Source organism: Sinohyriopsis cumingii, chromosome 1, assembly GCF_028554795.1.
Source record: "Sinohyriopsis cumingii isolate HCF-2022 chromosome 1, ASM2855479v2, whole genome shotgun sequence".
NCBI classification, from domain to species: Eukaryota; Metazoa; Mollusca; class Bivalvia; order Unionida; family Unionidae; genus Sinohyriopsis; species Sinohyriopsis cumingii.
The window spans coordinates 158,138,985-158,165,537 of NC_142961.1; the positions used below are offsets into that span (position 1 = coordinate 158,138,985).

The following is a 26,553-nucleotide window of genomic DNA, read 5'->3' on the forward strand; positions in this document are numbered from 1 at the left end:
TTTAATTCCACTTAATTCAATCCCGCCAGGTCTACCTATCATATCAAATTTCAATTTAAAATACAGCCTTTTATGCCCAGCATATTGACGTACGAAGAAGGAATTAGATCAATTCATTGTTGAAGCAAATAGTTATTGAATGTCTTTTTCCAATGGTGACCTTGGTACGGGATCTTTTCATAATGGGACTTCGGTGCTAGCTCGGAAACGATAACAGAATGTTGTATCCTTTATGCCCTGTCGATCTTGACGTAACCAGAGTGCGATGTGTCCTTGTGAAGCGCGAGGAATGGCGCTATATAGTTATTACTGCTGATATGGATGATACGAAGAACGAGGTAAAAAAAACATTACGTTTTAGATGCTACCACACCAAAGGTTTAGAATCATATTCTTTTCTTCCCTTAATTCCTTGTTCTCTCTTTTCTTGCTTTTTTTCCATAATAGTAGTTTCTGACTGGCGCCGACCTTGATCATATGTGAACCTCTGTATTTATCGTAGGAACTGAAATTATATGATATTGAAAACGAAGGACCTGTAGGAAGGAGATGAATCAATTGGGTTCAGTTGTATTGATGGTTGCGACCATCATTCAAAGAGTGGTGTTGGCATCATTAATCAAAAGGCAATGAGGGTGGGGGTGAATCGCTATGCACAGAGCACCAAAATAGTATATGGACCTGACAATATATGATCGGACCTATATTAATGGTGATGAAAGAGGGCGTTCATCTTTTTGAGGATTTCTTTCTGACTATAATATATAAGTAAAAACAAATTATAGGGTATATCCTTAAAGATATTACATTCAGTAACATCCGACATAAATAAAACAGCTTAGGTCATTCGATTGCAATTTGCTATTGCGCCATCTTAAGAACACGCATAGAACAGATGATATGAGTGTCTGCATCACCTAGCGTTTTCCGAATCCGTACTTTAGCAGCCTGGCAATGGAAACTATTTAATATCACACCGATACTTTCTTCTCCAGTACCTTCCCCCCCCCCCCCCCCACCAGTTTTAGAGATAGTAAACATCAGTTATAGGATTGTAAGAATGGGTTTGCAGCATAATTATGCATAATTACCAATTTTCATACAACTACAAATATCCAACAATCTTTCAGTCAACTTGACTTTGTAATAAAACATGCACAGCCACAAATCAGCATTCCCTCGGAACGCCTCAGTGGGCAAGTCTGATTAATTGCAACATCGCTCTTAACCGTGTATTCCCTAAAATTATCCAAACACGAAGGCTTCGAACTATTCACAATGATCGTACATGGAGTAAATTCAACGTAAACACGTTCGTGAATATGTACATAAGTTTGGTATGCAAAAGTAAAGGAGAATATCATACAGCGTTATATGGTGCATTATTACATACCATTCATCTTAAGTTACAAAAAGTAGTTCCAGTTTTAACTTTTAATAATTTTTTATTCTGCAAAGGCATGTTATTAAAAGTATAATCAGCAGTGTAGTTTGATCTGGAAAGCTTTAATGTCTCGAATGGGTATGTCTCGTGAGATCTGCTGATATCACATAACCATTCGAGATGATGTAGCCATCATATCAACATATTATGTTAACGAGGAGGTAGCATTTTGGGCCTTTGTTCTCACCAAGAACTAATCAACAAAGACATTCTCAAAATCCATAATCCATTATTTCCTTGACTAACGGGATCTCGTTTAATCAAGTGTCTTTAAAAATACTGGACATCGGTTTACTATTGGACTAAACATATCTCTGAAAACCCAGTAGACAAGTACATAGAGCGACACACTTATGTACTCGTAATCCAAGGGTTGCGCGTTCAATACCTTCCAAGGCCAACCCTGGTCGGCTGCTTTTCTGTGTCCCATTAGCTTCAATTTGCTCGGCATGATATAAGTAATAGTGTTAAAAAGTGCAGACAAAACCCAACAAAGGATCTGAGGAATAAAATAAAATATATGTAAATAACTATCTATACCAGTTACAAATCACACGGCAAATAACATTCTTTTCAATGACACTGGATTAAAAGAGATCGTGTTAGTCAAGGAAATAATGGATATAATAATATAATAGAAAAACTGACAAACAACAGTGTAAAACTGGTGCAAAATCAGTCCAAGCACTTTCAGAATGTACCGATTCCTTTTTGCAGACAAAACAACACACGCGGCGAAAATAAACTGGCTATTTTCTATCTTTATCTTGAGCTAGCGCATCCATCATTTTATATATATATATATATATATATATATATATATATATATATATATATATATATATATATATATATATATATATATATATATATATATATATATATGACTTGTACATGACTTGTAAAAAGACCTGCGCGGGACGTTAGCGTTGGATAACACATCCTCGAAGAGTATAACTAACGCATTCATGTTTATCGCTGGCTTGGTTAGACTGATGTTCCACCTACATTCAGTCGTGTTTAGCACCACCGTAAGATGTCAAATCGCACTAGTGTTCTCCATATACTCTGTTGCCGGATCATGCGCGCGAGATCTGCGTGGGATACGTTGTTGAATTCTGTAGAGAGATATAGCCGATGGTGAAGCATCCCTTATTCGAAGTGATTTGGCCAACTTGTCGTTAAACACCGGCTCGAATCTGAGGCGGTGTGAGAGGCTGGACTAGTAATATGGAACATTATCATTGAGTAGTATTATGTCAAGCGACACTAAATGACGGTTCACAATCATAGCAGCGATGGACGCAAAGGACGGGGTGGCAGTAACAACAATGCCAGAACCGACACGTATAGTGGACACGTTCGCCTTTTATATTTTCTCATTCTCCCGGACTTGGGTTAAATAGTATCCCTCTTCTTAAGAACTGCTAGCAATGCATTCGGTTGACTTGCCTGAAACCTCAAGATAGCAGTCGCGTTCTTTTACGTTATCCGCTTCTCTGTGCAGGCAAGCGAGAGATCTGTATGCAAGCGAGACAGCTGGATGCAAGCGAGACAGCGGATGAACCACGGGCAACAGGTGATCACGACCGCTGATGCTACGACCGGTTGTCACACACCAAACGGCCCTCTTGATTTTGTAAAAGCGTCTATTGTTGACCTGTTAATGGGACTACTGGACGAGAACAGAGGTGGAATAAAACACTTGCATTATATTATCTTCATTCCCGATGGGTATGATAACAAATATGATCGAAAAAATGTTACAGGCAAACATTCCTGGTTTGACCACAACGCGGTGACGGAAGGGTTAGCATAACGTTTCCTGAAAATTCCTGCCTTATTTTATTATATCCAGGACTCACACGTTTAGCACCAAATCCATCTTCGTTCATAAACATCCACGGTTCCATGTCAACTTCTATCAGAAAAGCACAATCGAAAATGTTCTTAATGGAAGAAACAGAACTCTGCAAAACGTTCTTCCTGTGGTTGGTGAGTCCTAAAGAGGGATACGCGTACGGTCTGCATTTGGAAAACCACATTACAGCATATTACGTAAAGGCATCATCCATAAGCTCTCTATTCGTATTTCAGATGAAAAAAACGTATTATTTAATGTGATGGAGTGACCATCGCCTTGAAATTAAGCACTAGTGCAAGCTACGAGTCTAACTGATCCTGGCTTCGTTATTTCCCAATCTGCGTTCACCTGTTTTTCCTCGAAGTTAAAATACGCTGCCACTAGGTTGGTGTTAACTCGACAGTACCACCTTAAATGCCATGTACTAAACGACTGACAAAATCACGTTAATTGGTGGGGTTACGGCAATAAATGCGTCTGGTTTATATGGCTTGGAATCAATGAAAGACTTTTAAAATGTTAGTGGTTTCACGCTCAATATCGACAGCTATCCTATGACCTTCTCTGTCGCCGACATGTACTTCATTAACCTGCACAGCAGCGACTAAGACGGTATGTGAACTTCGCTTTCAAGCCACGTAAATCGTGCCATATTGACACGTAATGGACAATTGTTGTCCTTTCGGAATACGCCTCACACGAAAACCTTACAACTAGTGTTGCGTCGATGTTTGCAACAAAATATACCATTTTGGTGCGAAGGTCCTGCTTTCAACGCGCAGTTGGCTAGATTTTCAACCACTCTAACCACCTTTGAACTCACACTGAGCAGCAGTTAGAACTTACTTAACATTTCACAAATATCACGAGGGAGCAGCGACATACAGAACAAGAATTATTGGTGTCGCCTGAACGATGAAGGCGTTCCGCAGTTGGCATACCAAGCTGACATCGACACGAAATGCAAATGGTAGGAAAAGTAAATGTGTCCATATTGGGTTGATAAGGCCCGGTTAAATTAAGATTGATGTAGGATGCAAAGCATATAGACAGTGAGCACTAGGATCACCCAGACCACCCTAAGCCAACCCACCCTCAGGTATTGGTAATTTCGCTTTAACTGTTTGAAACAAACCCAAAGTACGCAGGTGCGATTGCTACAATATTACATGGCATTTGGCGAAACGGCATCCTCGATAACCTTTTATTTGGGGTATGTCATGCCCTCTATCACTCGACTGGCAAGACGGAAAAACCCTGTGATTTTTGAAGAGAAAAAAAAAGATATGTTCTGTCGCATTTTAGTGTCGGGCCAGAAGAACAAGCAATCACTAAACCTGCCAACAGAAGGCATGCTGGTTATGCCTCCTGGCGAGCATTTGGTTGGTGTGCTGAAGACCATGTTACCGAGACTAAAGATATTAGGAAAATTACATATCTTTCATATCATCGCCGTATTGTCTGTATACCATGGCGAACTGCTCTTGGGCTTTGGCTGTTCCACGGGCAATCAGCCTGTTATGTTCGTCTTGTGCGACTCGGCCATTCTTACGTTTTGCAAGGTTGTATACTTGCTATTTTTAGCGAGGTTGAGCTTAAACTCCTCCCCGGAGATGGAGTTTTCACGTAGCGTCTTGTATATGCGATCGGAAGTTGAATTTAAGCATTGTTTCGGACAAACACGGATTTAGACGTGGTTTGGAAAATATTGTAATGGCTAGTCGCCGGCTGATACAAATTTCAGCAATACAACTTAGCCAGCGCCCCAAAACCATGATCTCAAGGGCAATCGCGATAGGGGCGGCATTGATTCGTGACAAAATACCGATCCCCACCACGTCTTGTCCACCACACATGTGGCCGTAAGTGTAGCGTAAACATCATACACCGTGTTTATACTTTTAGTTCAGAGTTAACCTTTATTCGACCTCAGCCTGCAAGAAGGTTACAGACTCTAATATTTTTTCCAGAGATCTTCGCGGACAGAGTAATATTTCTGCGCTGACTTAGGTGTTTGCACTACTGCCTCTCAAAGAACCTTGGCAGTCTCAGTCGCTCGTATTTTATAAATCCTGCTGATCCACTAGAGGAGGCCGTAAACTACAGTACCACCGTTAGCAGTGTCCTTTCGACAGGCGGTCATTAAATCAATCGCGAAACTCCTACCCCAAAACAATCAAGCAAACAAAGGCTTCAATAAGAAAATATAAGACCATTTCCTACCTGCGTAAGCTCTTGAGATGTATAACAGAACGCCCCTCTCTCGAATATTCAGCGCCTGGACATCTAAAGACCGACACAATATCAGACCCCATGTCTGCTGTTTTGGTGGCGGATTCACGTTGTTAACACTCCACCGTCTAGGCGATGCGTTTTTCTCACATTCGTCTTTTCGCATGTGGATCTTGCATTCAGCGGCATGGCTTCACCAAACCAGCATAACCAGAAGTAATGTCAGAAATAATGTCCTTCCTACTTGGCGTGTACTGAGCTTCCATCTTGGCAAGGCTTCTAACGTGACTGAGGTGTGTCCCAAATTTTATGCATATTATTCCAGTTCTCTTAACTGACTTTTAGTATAAGCTTCCGGAAGTTCAGGCCCTATCCGGGGTGATGAGGTTGGTAGGTGGAGAGGCTGAAAACAACAGTTTAAAGGTTTGTCGTGACTTTTCAATCCTCCCTCGTCACCGATGGTAGTAAATATCGCCAATTTGCTATTATTCAATGAAAGTCTTGCCTATGCCGCGCATATCCCGAAGAGACAAATTATCAAATTTGACTCTGGACAAAATCGTAAACAAGGTCACTGCAACAGGACATTTTTACTCTACGTTTTCTATTCCAGTTCAATAGATGCATTTTAGGTCACTAGACGCATCAGTCTGGTTTTTGCATTAGATTGTAATACTAATAAAGTTACAACTGGTTTGATGGTGTTTTCCTATCCAAAATTAGAAAATATATGATTTGGGTACGTATAATTTAATAGTTGAAGTCTCATAGTGATCAGAATCTCTTATATATGTGCGTCTTTTATCATAATGGACGCTGGCGAAGTGCATGTGTACTGGATCGGCTCCCAGGCATGAATACGACATCAAAAACAGCGTTTTAATCGACTTAGAATAAATCTTTCCGGTCCATGTTGATTGTGTTCGCAAACATGTCGCTTGTAAAGTATATAAAACATGACTAACATCAAATGTAAGTCATCACACCAGTCCAAGATACAGTGATTACTGACATGTTCATATGGACCTTCATGTCTTAAATTGTCGATGTCGATGTCGATGTTGATGTCGATGTCGATGTTGATGCATGACATCCAATTATAATCGTTTTGAACAGAGCAGTTGTGTACGAAGGTATTGTGGGGTGTATCGGAAATTTCATACATGTATTTGTCCAAATATAAGTCATGCCGTTGTGTGTAATTTCTTTTCTAGTGATTATGGTTGGGGATGATACCTGAAATGCTGGTTGTTAATTTTCACCAACAGTTGGAAATCTTTGAGATATTTTTAGCACACGAGCTTTTAGCCTCGTTTATCGCTGAGGTGTAATTAAGCGGGTTAAGGAACTATTGCCTTGAGGGCTAGATGTACAAACACTTGACAATCAAGAGTAACAAAAGCAAATCGTAATTGTTACAGGAGACTACCGGTGCTGATTACTGTGTGTAACGTTTCATATTCCCGACTCTTGTTAACGCAATTAAGCAGTCTCTCGGTTACAGTTAGCAAGGCCACATTGTCGGTGCAAGAACTGAGGCAGCGTAAGCTATATCACAATAAAATGTTAAAACCCGAAACTAAAGAATGCTTCATGCCAGCAATATGATAACCAACCACCTCTCTCTCTCTCTCTCTCTCTCTCTCTCTCTCAATGATTTTACGTTGTACAAATTACTAAAGAAAAGACAAAGAAAAACGCGGCTGGAAATAACTACTTGCACGATGCTAATCAGTAATTACAGTCTACATAATTAACAAATTTCTCTTCACTTTTGGGCTTATTAATAAATGTGGGGGTGTATGGCACGCGGGTTCCTGATTATACATGTATCGTCGACCACCCGTTTCGTTGACCAACCTGTTTCCGTGACGTTTTCTTCACACAAGCTTATTGCCTAACGGGACGTTACTGGACATTAGCCATTACGTGTGTTTCGGTGCTAAACTCGGTTGTCAGTTCTCCTAACTGGAAAATGCGCTTTTAAACAGGTGAGTTCAGCAATTTTCTTTACTACTTTTAATACGAGCCTTTTATGCTAATTTCTTTTTTGTAATTAGAATTCAATACCGTAAACAAGCAATTAAAAATAATCCATCAATTGTCTGTTAGATATTAATATTTCATTTGCTCTCTAAAATCACATGACTGTCATATCATTAAGGTAGCATCCATACAAAATATAGTGATTCAAAATAATGAGTGATCTTCGTGTATCTTTCGCCATAGAGAGCCTGACAGCAGGATTAACCATTCATCATCTATAATTGCCTACCTTCATTTACATTCACAAATATCTTTTCTCATGCACAGGAAATCCCAAACAGTTCCATTGATAGTATTACTGATACATATTTAGTTAAATTTATTGATGACAAAATAAATAACTTTTATGTTTTATTTACCTCATCAAATATATATTGGGTATATTTTATACAGTGAATATATACATATTTTCCAATAAAGAATTGATAAAACGAAATTCTAAAGGCGATATATATATATATATATATATATATATATATATATATATATATATATATATATATATATATATATATATATATTCTTTTCCAAGCTATGCCGTAGAAGTTTTTTTTCCCAAAACAAGACTGCACTCTCCAACTACCATGACTAATGCCAACAAAATAGGAAATGGAAAAAGTGACAGTTAAGCCAGGCGTATGGTACTGTTTTCCTCAGACAACCGTGTGACAATGTGTACTTGGAAGGTAAATCGGATGATAATTTCGGATGCTTCGGGACGATGTGTCTAGGACTGAGACTGCATAAGCCTAGATCACTGTCAGATTACTGAACAATATCACATCAGAGGATAAGCCTTGATCACTGTCAAATTACAGAGCAATAGCAGCATCAGAGGATAAGCCTTGATCACTGTCAAATTATAGAGCAATAGCACATCAGATGATAAGCCTTGATCACTGTCAAATTACAGAGCAATAGCAGCATCAGATGATAAGCCTTGATCACTGTCAAATTACAGAACAATATCACATCAGAGGATAAGCCTTGATCACTGTCAAATTACAGAGCAATAGCAGCATCAGATGATAAGCCTTGATCACTGTCAAATTACAGAACAATATCACATCAGAGGATAAGCCTTGATCACTGTCAAATTACAGAGCAATAGCACATCAGATGATAAGCCTTGATCACTGTCAAATTACAGAGCAATAGCAGCATCAGATGATAAGCCTTGATCACTGTCAAATTATAGAGCAATAGCACATCAGATGATAAGCCTTGATCACTGTCAAATTACAGAGCAATAGCACATCAGAGGATAAGCCTTGATCACTGTCAAATTACAGAGCAATAGCACATCAGAGGATAAGCCTTGATCACTGTCAAATTACAGAGCAATAGCAGCATCAGATGATAAGCCTTGATCACTGTCAAATTACAGAACAATATCACATCAGAGGATAAGCCTTGATCACTGTCAAATTACAGAGCAATAGCACATCAGAGGATAAGCCTTGATCACTGTCAAATTACAGAGCAATAGCACATCAGAGGATAAGCCTTGATCACTGTCAAATTACAGAGCAATAGCACATCAGATGATAAGCCTTGATCACTGTCAAATTACAGAGCAATAGCAGCATCAGAGGATAAGCCTTGATCACTGTCAAATTACAGAACAATATCGCATCAGAGGATAAACCTAGATCACTGTCAAATTACATAACAATAGTACATCAGAGGAAGTAGTGGCAGAATACTTTAGGAGATTGGAAGAGGTGATTAATATGAATAATAAAATAATATGAAAAACAAACTTGTTGCAATGTACAACGTGGATGAAGAAGGGTTTCAGACTGAGCATAGTCCGACAGTCCGCCCTATTTTGTTAGACCAGAAAAGTCTACGCTTGTCATAACACCTTCAAGGTCTACAATTACCGTCATCATCATTGGCTCTGGTAAGGCCCTTGGTACACTGATACCACCATATTTAATTTCTAAAAGCAAGCGAATGAGATCAGATTTGCTGGAAAGATTCAGATGGGGAAAATGGAACTGTGACAGAGAGTGGTTGGTCCAATGCATCTAATTTTCATACGATAGCCAGAGGCACGCTTTTTTAGAATTACGTCCAAAGAAGAAATGAAGATCAGACAATACGGCTAATTTTTGACGGTCACAAGTCCCTAGTACTTGTTCCTTTGATTGACTGGGGTGAGCAGCATTACATTATTTTAGTTGTTTTGCCTGCACATATGAGTCACATTCTATAGGCTCTTGATTTTGGGCTTATTGGCCCATTATAGACGATATACTCTTTATGTTACGTGTTTAGGCTCGAATAAACAGTAACACAAGAAAGAGTGAAAACAACAAGCTTTGAAAAATACAGTAAATTATTTATTTCCCTAGAACAAAATTGTAAAAACTTAAAAAATAACTTAGGTTTCCAGAATAAAATCAAAAAATAATCAAATTCTATTATTAGGCATTCATGGAAAGATTCAGGTAAAACTGAATATTCTGGAAAATATCAAATTCCTAGTAAACAAAATGACATTACGTTGACATGTAAAGGAAATAAAAAGATTCCAAAACCCACAAACAATCAAATCAAATAAAATACAAATTAAATAAAATATCAAATAAATCAAATATACGTAACAATACAATCCAGAATGTCACAAATTCATGCATGAAGGATATACAACCCAGCATGTCAAACGTTCATACAAGAAGGATATACAGCCACGAATGTCACAAGTTCATGGAAGAAGGATATACAACCCAAAATATCACAAGTTCATACGAGAAGGATATACAACCCTGAATTTCACAAATTCATGCATGAAGGATATACAACCCAGCATGTCAAACGTTCATACAAGAAGGATACACAGCCATGAATGTCACAAGTTCATGGAAGAAGGATATACAACCCAAAATATCACAAGTTCATACGAGAAGGACGTACATCCCTGAATTTCACAAATTCATGCATGAAGGATATACAACCCAGCATGTCAAACGTTCATACAAGAAGGATATACAGCCATGAATGTCACAAGTTCATGGAAGAAGGATATACAACCCAAAATATCACAAGTTCATATAAGAAGGATATACAACCCTGAATGTCACAAGTTCATGGAAGAAGGATATACAACCCTGAATGTCACAAGTTCATACAAGAAGGATATACAACCCTGAATGTCACAAGTTCATGCAAGAAGGATATACAACCCAGAATGTCACAAGTTCATTCAAGAAGGATATACAACCCAAAATATCACAAGTTCATGCAAGAAAGATATACAACCCTGAATGTCCGAAGTTCATGCAAGAATGATATACAACCCTGAATATCACAAGTTAATACAAGAAGGATATACAACCCAAAATATCACAAGTTCATGCAAGAATGATATACAACCCTGAATATCACAAGTTCAAGCAAGAAGGATATACAACCCAGAATGTCACAAGTTTATACAAGAAGGATATACAACCCAGCATGTCACAAGTTCATACAAAAAGGATATACAACCCAGCATGTCACAGGATCGTACAAGAAGGATATACAACACAGAATGTCACAAGTTCATACAAGAAGGATATACAACCCTGAATATCACAAGTTCATACAAGAAGGATGTACAACCCAGAATGTCACAAGTTCATGCAAGAAGGATACACAACCCAAAATATCACTAGTTCATACAAGAAGGATATACAACCCTGAATATCACAAGTTCAAACAAGAAGGATATACAGCCCAGAATGTCACAAGTTTATACAAGAAGGATATACAACCCAGCAAGTTACAAGTTCATACAAAAAGGATATACAACCCAGCATGTCACAGGATCATACAAGAAGGATATACAAGACAGAATGTCACAAGTTCATGCAAGAAGGATATACAACCCTGAATATCACAAGTTCAAGCAAGAAGGATATACAGCCCAGAATGTCACAAGTTTATACAAGAAGGATATACAACCCAGAATGTCACAAGTTTATACAAGAAGGATATACAACCCAGCATGTTACAAGTTCATACAAGAAGGATATACAACCCAGCATGTCACAGGATCATACAAGAAGGATATACAACACAGAATGTCACAAGTTCATACAAGAAGGATATACAACCCAAAATATCACAAGTTCATGCAAGAAGGATATACAACCCTGAATATCACAAGTTCAAGCAAGAAGGATATACAACCCAGAATGTCACAAGTTTATACAAGAAGGATATACAACCCAGCATGTCACAGGATCATACAAGAAGGATATACAACACAGAATGTCACAAGTTCATACAAGAAGGATATACAACCCTGAATATCACAAGTTCATACAAGAAGGATGTACAACCGAGAATGTCACAAGTTCATGCAAGAAGGATATACAACCCAAAATATCACTAGTTCATGCAAGAAGGATATACAACCCTGAATATCACAAGTTCAAGCAAGAAGGATATACAGCCCAGCATGTTATAAGTTCATACAAAAAGGATATACAACCCAGCATGTCACAGGATCATACAAGAAGGATATACAACACAGAATGTCACAAGTTCATACAAGAAGGATATACAACCCAAAATATCACAAGTTCATGCAAGAAGGATATACAACCCTGAATATCACAAGTTCATGCAAGAAGGATATACAACCCAAAATATCACAAGTTCATACAAGAAGGATATACAACCCTGAATATCACAAGTTCAAGTAAGAAGGATATACAACCCAGAATGTCACAAGTTTATACAAGAAGGATATACAACCCAGCATGTTACAAGTTCATACGAAAAGGATATACAACACAGCATGTCACAGGATCATACAGGAAGGATATACAACACATAATGTCACAAGTTTATACAAGAAGGATATACAAGACAGAATGTCACAAATTCATACAAGAAGGATATACAACACAGAATGTCACAAGTTCATACAAGAAGGATATACAACCCTGAACATCACAAGTTCAAGCAAGAAGGATATACAACCCAGAATGTCACAAGTTTATACAAGAAGGATATACAACCCAGCATGTTACAAGTTCATACGAAAAGGATATACAACCCAGCATGTCACAGGATCATACAGGAAGGATATACAACACATAATGTCACAAGTTTATACAAGAAGGATATACAACACAGAATGTCACAAATTCATACAAGAAGGATATACAACCCAGAATGTCACAAGTTCATACGAGAAGGATATACAACACAGAATTTCACAAGTTCATACAAGAAGGATATACAACCCTGAATGTCACAAATTCATACAAGAAGGATATACAACATAGAATGTCACAAGTTCATTCAAGAAGGATGTTCAACCCTGAATGTCACAAGTTTATGCATAAACCCATTCAGTGAGAACACCCGACAAAAGTTCGTTCTCTGGCCCCTAAAGCTTTTGTTAATGTTAATGCATCAGTACCTGTCAATCTTAAAGAAGCCTTCAAAAAGACAGGTAAATATCCTTATGACCCTTCAGTTGTTGATGCCAAACAACTTAAACCAACTACTATATGCACAGTCCCTTCAGTCCTTCAAAGTAACAACACACATGACAATCTTATGGAGGTGTTGAGAGAATCATTGGAAAACAGACCTGATGATTTTTTTTCCAAGCACCAAATGAATATTATTGCAGGCCAGAAGAATTTTGAGGAACATTTGGAAAAGAAAAAAAAGTAGCATTAGCAATAGTGGATTATCTTCACAAAATCAGATATGAAAAGAAAACAAATGTAGAGTACGCAATGAACAGAAAATCAGTGGTAAAAAGGGTCCAAAAGAAAGCTTTAAAATGAAATTGCCATTTCTTTGGCTTGAACAAAGTGAGCTGAATGTGATTTTCATAACTGTAAAACACTGGGTCCATTGAGAACACTGTCGTAACGAAAAGGCGATGAAGAGAAATTATATATATATATATATATATATATATATATATATATATATATATATATATATATATATATATATATATATATATATATATCCATGTCATTTGGAAAAGTGAGAACCACATGAGACGTACCTTCTTGTGCAAATATATATTTTCGAACGTTTTATCCTTTAAGTTTTGTTTTTTGTCAGTTTACCTGTTGTTGAGGCCTTAATTTCTTTACTGCATTGTAAACAGACAGGTTCCCAAAACGGTCAAGGAGACGGGTTGATATTGTTGTATACATGTTTCTGCTATGGCATGGATCATGGATTCTCTCTTGACGATTTTCTCGATGTCCTGGAGTGGACATGTGGATTTGAGTTCGATACATTAATGAAACTGTAGTTTATATAATAATAGGTATATTTGTGTATCATTCTTCTTCTCGTAATATCATGTAATTTTACCATGGTGCTAAAAGACCCCGAAATGGGGCAGACCACGCTAACAGAACTTAACATGTTTGACTATCACACAGCTTTAGAACAATTTATATTTTTTAGCAGCTTAAATTACTTCCTAAGGAAGCGCTAGACTCGTTATTCTCGGAATCTATTTGTATTTACTTTGATATACAGAAAATATAAAGTTAATAACGTAACATTAAACTAATTTACTGATGAACGTAAATATTTCTTTATGATATGTTCTTCAGCATTGTGTCTAAATTTGTGCATCTTTAAGTAACGAGAGTACGATTTTTAAAAAATGGCCTGAAAATAACAATAATCGAAGCTCTCGCTTCGCTAAAAAATATTTAAAAGAAATAATTTTAAAAAATACTAGAAGCTTGCAGATACGCATGCATTTCTTTGGATCACAATTTTCAAAGAATGCTCAAATAGAAACTTAAATTAAAATGAATTTTAACAAATGAACCAGCAGCTCCAGTACTTTAATTGCGACTATAAAGATCTTTCCTTTAAAGTTTAACGCAAAAATTACTTCAGTGGCAACCCCAAACAAATCTGATGAAATGGTCTCTCTGTGTGGGGTGTTATGTTTACCAACGCCATCTGAAGAGCAGCTGCAGCTGTCTCTGACGTCACTACATAAAAAGCGCCATTTACTTTACGACGTCACAACGAAAAGACATAACTGATTTTTCTAACATTTAAAATGAGCAAAGAAATCTCGAAGACAATTTGCTGCAATACCTATGAGGTGACAGGCTCTCTACATGAAACGTATAGAGTAAGTTTGACTTTCCAACACATCTAGTTGTAGATCCTCAAGTTGTAAAGTGGGGGGGGGGTGTCATCAAACTAGTGAGTCACAGTAGGTCTACTGTACTCATGTTACTTTTTGAGCACAAGTCTCAAACATAGATGCCTGGAATAAGAAATATATTTTCAATTCTAAAGTAATTACCATAATAATGCAGAAGATATTTTACATTTTTTGTATTTATTTAACCGAGAGAGAGAGAGAGAGAGAGAGAGAGAGAGAGACTATCTTTCGTGCCTCAGATGGATTTAATTTTGACTTTATCGGTAGATTGTAACATCTGCCTCGTGTTAGATTGTAACATCTGCCTCGTGTTAGATTGTAACGTCTTCAGCCCCGTGCCCATCTCTACAAGAAATGAATTTCTGGCTTTTGTATTAAGTATAACAAAAAAGAACTTGTTCTACACGAAACCTTGTTTAGAGAAAGGGAAAGAATAACAGAAAATGCAATGTAAATTAGGTATGATGCCCTTATCAAAGCTTATGGTTTTATCAAGGTGGCAAAAAATCACCATATTTACAGCGTTGACCCACAGTAATCTCATTCCAAGCGGAGGTAACCCACTATGAGGAGAATGTGTACATGACTGCATGAGTTATTGATCTTGTCTGCCATTACTTTTTTTTAAAACAAACGTTGATTTGATGTTTTACGGCACAGCCATACACGTTGGCTATTTAATGCCAGTTCAGTTGGAGTTAAATTCCTTGCCCAATGACACACCACGCTAGTCGACCCAGGCTGATCCGCTTTTAGGAATCGACCCCTTCAGCCACTTTTCCAACAGGCCAAACACTAAATCAACGTGCCACCTTCCGTGATTAAAACAAATCCAGAAATTGTGTTGCCAAATTTGATGACAATCAGTCACCAGACTAATAATGCTTATTAGCATGACTTTTAAACACTAGTACGTTAAATTATTGAAAAAAATCCAGCTCTATCATCTCATTTTTTTTCACTCGAAAGACTTGTACCAGCTTGAATATTTTTGTAGGAGTCTGAAAAAAATGGCAATAAAATGTTTGGCGCCTGATTCAGTAATATAGAATCTCATTTGGGTGGGACTGTATCTATTGAAATATGAAAATGCAAAGTGAGAATAGATATCAGCACGAAAAATATATGTACCTCTGGACCAAACATTTAATTTAATTTTGAATGTGTCAACCGCATTCTAATTCGGGTTAATTGAACCAAAAAACTTCTCAGCTTCCGTACATAGGGCGATCGAGAGTACGAAAAAGCACCAATTTACAGTTGATCCCTTAGTCGATAGTGAAATCTAACAGTAAACTAATGTGGGATCCTAGTTATAACAACAACAAAAAAATAGCTAGGTTTTAATGGTTAAATAATGGGGAGGCCAGAGAAAAGTCTCTCAACTGAATAAGGCAAATACTAAAATTGTACTAAATACAAATTCAACTCTTTTATCACTTTTAAATTTTCCATCCATTGGTTCTGAAATGTTAAATTTGCAATGCAAAAACAACTTAGTGTATGTGCTATTTGTGTTTAGGTCTATGTTTATGTGTTATTTGTGTTTAGGTCTATGTTTATGTGTTATTTGTGTTTAGGTCTATGTTTATGTGTTATTTGTGTTTAGGTCTATGTTTATGTGCTATTTGTGTTTAGGTCTATGTTTATGTGTTATTTGTGTTTAGGTCTACGTTTATATGTTATTTGTGTTTAGGTCTACGTTTATGTGTTATTTGTGTTTAGGTCTACGTTTATGTGTTATTTGTGTTTAGGTCTACGTTTATGTGTTATTTGTGTTTAGGTCTACGTTTATGTGTTATTTGTGTTTAGGTCTATGTTTATGTGTTATTTGTGTTTAGGTCTACGTTTATGTGTTATTTGTGTTTAGGTCTATGTTTATGTGTTATTTGTGTTTAGGTCTATGTTTATGTGTTATTTGTGTTTAGGTCTATGTTTATGTGTTATTTGTGTTTAGGTCTATGTTTATGTGTTATTTGTGTTTAGGTCTATGTTTATGTGTTATTTGTGTTTAGGTCTATGTTTATGTGTTATTTGTGTTTAGGTCTATGTTTATGTGTTATTTGTGTTTAGGTCTATGTTTATGTGTTATTTGTGTTTAGGTCTATGTTTATGTGTTATTTGTGTTTAGGTCTATGTTTATGTGTTATTTGTGTTTAGGTCTACGTTTATGTGTTATTTGTGTTTAGGTCTATGTTTATGTGTTATTTGTGTTTAGGTCTACGTTTATGTGTTATTTGTGTTTAGGTCTATGTTTATGTGTTATTTGTGTTTAGGTCTATGTTTATGTGTTATTTGTGTTTAGGTCTATGTTTATGTGTTATTTGTGTTTAGGTCTATGTTTATGTGCTATTTGTGTTTAGGTCTATGTTTATGTGTTATTTGTGTTTAGGTCTATGTTTATGTGTTATTTGTGTTTAGGTCTATGTTTATGTGTTATTTGTGTTTAGGTCTATGTTTATGTGTTATTTGTGTTTAGGTCTATGTTTATGTGTTATTTGTGTTTAGGTCTATGTTTATGTGTTATTTGTGTTTATGTCTACGTGTATAACATTCGTAGATTTTAGCGATTATTTCTTGATTAATGGTATTCGGTGTTGAGAAGATATTTCTCAACCCGAGCAGTTAGCCACTTTCTCGGAGCATAATTCATAATGTACTGTTGTTGTTGTTGTTGTGGGGTTTAACGCCAATTTTCAGCACACGATAGGCTATACATGGCGGCCAGTAATAATGGTGGAGGAAGAACCCGGGTAAACCCCGGAAAGAACCACCGACCCACGAGAAGCTACTGGCAGCTTTCTCACATACCCACACTGGCTGAATCCGAGACTCGAACCGCCGCAGACAGAGGTGCAATGGCAGTGATCCGTAACGGAGAGCGCTTTAGACCACTCGGCCACTCGGGGCCCCGTCATAATGTACAACATACGTCATAATGTACAGCATACGTTATAATGTACAGCATACGTCATAATGTACAGCATACGTTATAGTATACAGCATTCACAAGACGGATTAGTTTCGTAAAATCGACCCTAATTTCTTAACACAGGAAATTATCTGGATACGTTTAGGTATATGATTTTAGTAATATGACATAGGAATAATTCTATGTATCGGGTGTTTGGGTCGTATTTTGTGTTGTATGGTGTGAGGTACTACTATTTGGCTGGAAAAGGCTTGATAATAAGCCGTACAAAATGTGAATCAAGAGAATAAACATCCAGTAGTGAAACGGTCCAGTTTATATCCAAAAATCTAACTGCGGAAGATCCTGCTTGTTCGTATATTGGGTACTGCTGTTAAAAGACTTCTACATTGGTACATGTTTGTATATTGCGTGTCGCTGTTACAAGACTTCTACATTGGGACATGTGTGTATATTGCGTGTCGCTGTTAGAAGACTTCTACATTGGTACATGTGTGTACATTGCGTGTCGCTGTTAGAAGACTTCTACATTGGTACATGTTTGTATATTGCGTGTCGCTGTTACAAGACTTCTACATTGGGACATGTGTGTATATTGCGTGTCGCTGTTAGAAGACTTCTACATTGGTACATGTGTGTACATTGCGTGTCGCTGTTAGAAGACTTCTACATTGGTACATGTTTGTATACTGCGTGTCGCTGTTAGAAGACTTCTACATTGGGACATGTTTGTATATTGCGTGTCGCTGTTAGAAGTCTTCTACATTGGGGCATGTTTGTATATTGCGTGTCGCTGTTAGAAGACTTCTACATTGGGACATGTTTGTATATTGCGTGTCGCTGTTAGAAGACTTCTACATTGGGACATGTTTCTTTATTTATGTAAGTTTTCCTGAAACAAGAGGAAACAGTGCACAGGCCAACCCTGCTACAAAATACGACCCTCAGCGCAATTCTTGTATTGGTGTTGACCTCAGGAACATACCATGGCATAGAGCAAGGGTGCAAAACCTTTTTGCGGCCATGGGCCAGATTGCATTTTCTAAGACCACTCGAGGGCCGCAAACACTAATTTATTTAATATAATTACTGTTCACGGGCCAGATTTCTGTGTTGTTTTAATTTGCCCTGAGGGCCGGACAGAAGACGTTCGCGGGCCGGGGATTGTGCACCCTTGGTCTATAGCTAACTGCCGTTGGCAAAGGAAGGTATTATTTTTCATCTCTGCAGCAATTGCTTCCGTTAATCTCGATTGATAGCAAGCCTATAAATCCGTCTTGATAACGAGGTTTTTATTCTCATTGTAGTTATTGAATTTCAAGTGTCGACCACCATATTAAAAATCTTGTTATCAAGACAGATTTAGTGACTTAAAGAGGTAACATCCTTAACATTTAGCTGTGAATCGCATTCCAGTTTTAAAATATCATGACTCGGGTGTTTCTTGCTTCATAAATTACTACCCATACCATAGACAGATAATATGTACCTTTCTGAGTGATTGTTATGAGATATTTCAAGGTCAAGCTTAAACATCGTATTGTAACGCGTAGTGGAGCAAGGAGATGATATAAAATGTTTCCACTTCACAGTGACATATTTCCTTATATCTGCTCTAAAAAAGATGATTTTTTTACATGCATATAAAGCAAACATTGTAGATTTACATTATTTTCATCTCTCCATTATATGCGATTGCGATAAACGGATGTATTACAACATCGATAAAAACGGAATTATTTTCGTGATTTTATAATAATGTTACAAGCCATGGGTCTTTACTTGACCGAGCGGTTTTCAAACCCTGGCGCGATTCTCGCTAGAAGTCAAAAGTTTATCCCAACTTTCCAAAGACTTCCATACAACTTCAGTTGTAAATTAGAAAGCCCGACGTGTCCATTCTATACCTCAATTTTACTATAATCAATGCAAGACCACAAATAAAACAACCTGCCAAATATATATCAACCGAACATCTGCATGGTTTCTCATCATTAGGTTTCAGTACCACCAGCTTTTCACGCCGTCGAAACTATACGAGTAGCCCTAACACTGGGAACTATTTTAACTCCGTCACCTTAGGCCAATCAATGTATGCTTCCCATGCACATTTCGCCGATATAACTGCACCACATTTGCCACCATGGCGACATAAGCGGTATCTGCCAAGTCCCTTCTTATTTATTCCTTTGTGTAATTTACCATTTTCCTACCGTCAATACTGCCACTGCAGTCACACCACCAATATACACCACTAGATTTTAATATGGACTATCTTACTCATTCATTCGGTTTTGGCCTGAATTCACTAATAGTGAACCATGACATTATGGAAATTCACTAACACATCACTACGTAACGTTTGCTCCTAGTAACTTTGTTTTACTTTGTAGTCTAGAGAAATAAATTATTTTTTAAATTCACAAAGCTTGTTGTCTTCAGTCTTTTCTGTTACTTATTTTAAGAGTCTTAATATATATATATATATATATATATATATATATATATATATATATATATATATATATATATATATATATATATATATATATATATGGGATGAGAAGACGAATGCGAAGTATGAACGATATACATATATGTTTGAATAACATTCATAAGAACTGTAATAATTCCTAAATGGGAATAAATATAGTTCAGAAGGTGATATATATATATATATATATATATATATATATATATATATATATATATATATATATATATATATCGTATCGCCAATGTGGAGACATCATTTTTCCCCACTGATATATTTCAGTATCTAATTATAAAATATATAATAGAACAGAATAATTTGCAGTCTCTGAATGACACAGACGTTTCTGTCTCTGTCAACTAAACGTTTATTGTATAGAATAAATTAACGTATCACCGTATGTCGCTCAAACCCAAACACGTGCCGATACTGATGAATAACCGAATCATACAACGGCTGACAAAAAAAGTGTGAGCATCACGTGATTTAAAAGTACATTTGCAGCCTGACGAACTTTTTTGCCTAATATATGTTACCTCTCCGAGTGTCCCTATATTTTTGTTTCAGTAAACACCACACAAATTAACACTAGGTAAGTGTCAACATAAAATACTTTGAGCTTGTGCGATACTCTACGCTAAAGAGTTGGGTGTGATTATATCTGCTATGACGACAATCGGCCTTAGCAAGCAGTCACGTTTTGTGCAACATACCTGTAATGTGCTGTCAATGGTCAGTATCAACACATCAAATGACAATTATTCCTGTAACTACATCCGACGTTATTTCACAACCTAACGGAATGGCCGAGCTATATTCCAATCAGAGTTCGTATGTATCATGAGTGGGACGGGGGTCGAGGGTGGGGGTGGGGTGCGGTAGCTTACTCTTTGGGACCTGGAGCAAAGCCCCGGCTTGGATCATTGGGAGCCCACCTCCCCCAAGTCAAGGCGACACCAGTATAATACTTCTCCTGGATTGTTTTTGAAGAAGAATTTTGAAAATATTTTTTTGCTACTGAACCTAAAATTTACAGTACATATGTTCAGGCCCGGCCCTAGGGCAAGGCGAACGAAGCAACTGCCTTAGGCCCCGCGATTTCAGGGGCCCCGCCCTACTGATGGAAATCATCTCCGCAATGCAATTTTTTCCTTGGGGCCCCGCTCATTGCTTGCTGTCTTGGGCCCCGCACATCCTAGGGCCGTACCTGCATATGTTGAAAAATAGATGTAAAACAACCCCAGTATTCATTGTTGTTTTAAGATTTTTGAATATGTAGAAAGCACGTGTCCAAAAACATTGTCAATAATGAGTGAGAACATTCAGGATGTGCTTGTAAACGTGATGCAGTGGACGAGACCTGGCAGGTGTGCTCGTAGAATTCACTCGCAATTAAGCAGGTAAAAATGAACAAAGTTAAATTTGTTTTTAATAATGGTCATTGCTATTCGTAGAAACATTTGAATTTAAAGAAAATGTTGAGAATTTACATTATCAGGTTATATAAAACATTATGTCAAACCGTACACTAACCTCCAGTAACATTGTTACGGTTAATATTCTTAGCTTTAATGGAACACGCAGTATACATACAGTGGATGGGGCATATGTGCCGACATTTTATCTTTTGTTCTCGCACAAAATAAGACCAAACTTCATAAGAAAAACGCAATTAGTAAATACTGTGTGGACGACTGTTTGTATTGAAAATATGCAATCATTGGACAATAAAAGATTCAATAGGATCGATACATTTAGCAACTTAGGACAATATTTGAGCTAGCTTTGTTGGTTGAAGCTTTCGTACAATGAAATGCCGTATATACTTGCGTACAAGTCGAGTCTAACTGCAAACAACACAGATCCTGGTCTGGTATTGCATAATGCGCCGGCAGATCAGGATCTAATGGCATTTGTTCTACTGATAACTCCTAACAAACTGTATAGATCCAAATCTAGGTCCGTGCTGTTTGCAGTTGGAAGCAACGTATAAGCAAGTATATACGGTAGGTATTATATCGGCGAAATTTCTCTCAAGCAAGTCGGTATTTATATTTACTGTTACTCGGACTTAAATAGCGATGGAGGAGTTGCGAATTCAAACGTGCGATCTCGACGGAGAATTATTATAACTGTTTGTTTGTTATTTTTTTACTGGGGTACCTAATAAGAGCATGAGCTTGTATACCCATTATTTATCCCCATTATGTATCCCCAGTACAAAGGTAGAAAACAAGGCCTACTTACCGCCTTATCAAAAGAAGTAGGATATCACGACACGTCCCTCCGACCTAATACGGCCTGCTTCAACGCTGTGGTGATAGTTGTCTTGTATTTCTTATCAGCAAACCCAGTCTAGTTATATAAATCACTTGTCTTTCGAGCGTCTGAAGATCATTTGCAGATCTAAGATATCAACAAATAAACAAAATATGCCGTGCGAGATATGATAATTGGGGTATTGAAAATGTTCAGTAGGTTTAACTGTGTTCCGATATGATTCAATGAAACAACGTACATGAATGACAGTACTGCTATCTAAAAACAGCACGATTTTCTTCGTAATGATTGATCGATATGAAACCCTAATTCTCTCTCATTTCTTCGGGTAGTTGTACTATGTGGTCTGAAGGATTCTTCACCTTGCGGGATAAATACATTCTGTGGTTGGCAGGTTCGAAAGTGATTTAAAGAAAGTATCACCTGTACAATTTTAGATCAGATGTGATTTTAAAAAAAAACAAAAACAGATAAGATTATCCAGAGACACTGCTCACATTTGTACTGACTGCATTATTGGACTTTTCCATGATTGTACTTTTGACTACAACTGAAATTGTCATATCCGTATAGGTATAATATATTACCTGCTGAGGTGAACTATTTTAGCAGGCCTTACATAGTGTCATGCCTCGTGCAGTGATCTGCATGCGCCTATATGCAAGAACGTATTTTATATTCGATTACCTTAGCTAGTACTAAAGTGAACAACAAGTGCCTGAACTAACTCTGATTTCTCAAGTGTTGGAAATATATTTTGTATTTATTCTTCTTTTGCAGCGATATACATTTGTATAATTTGTCCGAGTAAACAACACAATATTTGGAATTTGTTTCAAGTTTTTAGATTGTTAATATACTAAAAATGCAGTCTCGTCTTGCTTCTTTAAAGATGCCGTCATCATGGAATGAATACATCAACACCGTCATGCTAGAAAGCGGCTACGTAAGCAAGGGCGCCATCTATGGTATCGATGGCAAGAAATGGGCGACGTCCCAGGGATTTGAGCTGTCCAAGGATGACATCATGACGCTGGTCCGAAGTTTCACCGACCCAATAAAGCTTTACACAGATGGGATCCGAATAGGTGGGCGGACATTTACGTGCACACGCTCCGACAGTGGGCTGATCGTGGGTCGGGAAAGCAGTGCAGGGCACGGATGCATCGTGTATAGATGTAATAAGTGTCTTGTAATTGCCGTTCATGAGGACGGGGCCCATCCCGGTGGATGTCACGTGACTATCACAAAACTGGGAGACTATTTGAGAGACCAAGGTATCTGAGCAAGCACCCGATACGTTTGAATTCATCATGTAGTATTATTTATATCACATATCATTATACTTTAGTTGAAAAAAAAAACGTGAATTTTATGATTGGGACACGATTTTCATGACTGAGACGAGAAACAGCCAGAGGCTATTCCAGAGCTGGAGTCTCATAAATGCATCTCTATTCGAACTCGTGATTTTTATGGTGAGATTTAGGATGGTGTACTCGACTGGAAAAAATGTAATCTTGGAGATAACATCAGTTTCTAATTCTTCAGGACAGTATATAGGACAAAACATGGAAACGTTATAATATTATACTGAATGCTATAGGCAGGGATATAACACGGTGTTAAGTCAATTCCTACACACAAACCATTATTATAAAACAGTTGCCAGAAGTAAACAAACATTACCCTCTACTAGCATCCAAGTAGTTTTGAATTACTTTTCATGGATTTACTATGTGCGCAACTTGTATGGAAGCAAACTCTCCTGCATTGAGTTCTGGCAACTGTATCGTTACTTCTTTGGCTGCCGTTGAAAATTGCACGTGCTGGAGTCAGGTAACAGGAATCTGATCAAATTGATTTTGAAATTCATCTGGCTTATATATGCCTCAAAGACTGAGATAAGGTAACAAGATGGAACGTCACTAAGTGAATTGTATTTAAGTATGCTAGTATACATTTATAGTTATCATGCCCTTGCAATATTAATGTTAACTGTATACATCAGTAAGGTAGATAGTAGTAGTTGATTGATTGATTGATTGAGAGATTGAGAGAGAGAGAGAGAGAGAGAGAGAGAATGAGAGAGAGAGAGAGAATGAGAGAGAGAGAGAGAGAGAGAGAGTAGTTCATTATTAGTATTTATTACTATTAGTTGACATTTTACTTGCGATTGGTACTTTAATTCAATCAATGCTCATGTTTCAGAATTTAATTAGCATTACAGGTACTGTGACTAAAACCTATTGTTTACACCCTGGTCAGCATGGATATTGTTGCACACATTCTTTCTGTTGGGCGAACCTTGTAAGTCTCTACACTTTCCTAGAGGATAATTAAATATCATGATTGATTATAAATAGTCTTGTCTTTTGTCATTTAAAAATGTACCAGATTCAACCACCCTATCAACTTAAAGTTGATTATAGCAAATTTCGATATTAACAAATTAGTGAATTAGTCTGCGTTTATTTAATACTCGAGGAGAAGAGAGAGAAAAGTGTTACTATATGAAATGCACAGGGACAAATAGTTATATAATTCAGCATCGTCATCTAAGTAAACTGAAATAATTAGGTCAATGTTAGCAATATTTTGTTGCACAGTTATTTGTTGTTTTATTCTTCAGAACTTCAGTATCACCAAATGTTTGACTGATAGACCCAAATCTTCATAATAAATAGCTGAACAAGTAATCAGCGGGTTACTCACAAATTCGGTCATTCTAACAACACGTAATCCGCGGCTTACTCACAAACTCGATCATTCTAACTGAACACGTAATCCGCGTCTTACTCACAAACTCGGTCATTCTAACTGAACACGTAATCCGCGTCTTACTCACAAACTCGGTCATTCTAACTGAACACGTAATCTGCGGCTTACTCACAAACTCGGTCATTCTAACTGAACACGTAATCAGCGGCTTACTCACAAACTCGATCATTCTTCTGACGCGAGAATTGTTTATAAATCAGGATTATTGCAACTGCTAGAATGTATATAATTTGGACCTCATGATGAAGAGTAGAGGGCGCAATCCATTCCAAAGGGCAAAAGGGCAATACATTCTAAAGGGCAAAAGGGCAATCTTTTTTAAAGAGCAAAAGGGCAATCTATTCTGAAGGGGAAAAAAACTATGAGTGGATTTTTTAAAATAATGTATCTATAAATTCAGCATGCACGCGCAAGACAGCATATACAACAATCAATACCTTAAATATGACAGTGAACTGCAAATCGGGGGAAAAAAAACCTGTATCATGGCTTAATCGTGTATAACAAGCAAAGACCCAGATTCACCGTCGCTGCATATGCTAGAAGACCATGGTGGATGATGTTCACTTGAACTAATCCGTATAGCCTACAGCATGGAGTTGCAAGCTGATCACGTGTCAGCAGACGTGAGTCTGTTACGATCGTAGTCGGAATGAGATGCCAAGCAATAAGGTAGATCGATGCGAGTCGGACTGATATACATAGCAATACGGTATATCGATTTGGCAAATGGGAAGTTTGCATATCTGAATGTCATCTAAGAGAACGTTTATTGAGAACTTGAGAATTCGCGATGAGCAAAAACATTACTTATTGATCTTTTATGCAAATGTAATTGATGTGCTGTGTATAGGTCCATGTATGGTATATTAAAGGAAAGAATGGGGCAAACCATGTCAATAGGAACTATTTTTGACGTTAACCATGTATTTATAATGAAGAAACTGATGGGTCAATCGAATAGCTGCATATTAATTCTTCAGTATTTTCTCTTCCACGTGCTTTTAAGATATATCTTTCTTTCTGGTGTTGAGCTGAACTATGCAAACATTTTATACAACTCTCTGATTTGTACTGTATTTAAAACACTAAATATGTCTGAATGCAGTGTGCATACAACGGGTTGACTGCGGGTTCCAGCATTACTGTCACGTAAATGCAATATACGGGTGCTAATAAATATTAAAATTAGTATTTGAAAACTCCAAAATAAGCGTAAAATATGAGTTATTTTTGTACCATGTCCTTCAGATCAGGGGTCTCAAACACGCGGCCCGCCAAACCGTATCATGTGGCCTGCCAAATGATTGGC

At 37.3% G+C, this 26,553-nt stretch overlaps 1 protein-coding gene across 2 annotated transcripts; it reads left to right on the forward strand.

Annotated features, from left to right (window-relative positions):
- The first annotated feature begins 87 nt into the window (after nucleotides 1–87).
- On the forward strand, nucleotides 88–24,823 carry LOC149808219 (profilin-3-like). Of its 2 annotated transcripts, none has more exons than XM_089975051.1 (2): nucleotides 88–338; nucleotides 23,353–24,823. In XM_089975051.1, the coding sequence occupies exons 1-2, from the start codon at nucleotides 219–221 to the stop codon at nucleotides 23,743–23,745; spliced, it is 513 nt and encodes a 170-aa protein (XP_089831177.1). In that variant the 5' UTR covers nucleotides 88–218; the 3' UTR covers nucleotides 23,746–24,823. The 2 variants fall into 2 exon arrangements, with proteins under 2 accessions (XP_089831177.1, XP_089831185.1); XM_089975059.1 differs by lacking the exon at nucleotides 88–338 and adding an exon at nucleotides 14,589–14,718.
- The last annotated feature ends 1,730 nt before the right edge of the window (nucleotides 24,824–26,553 follow it).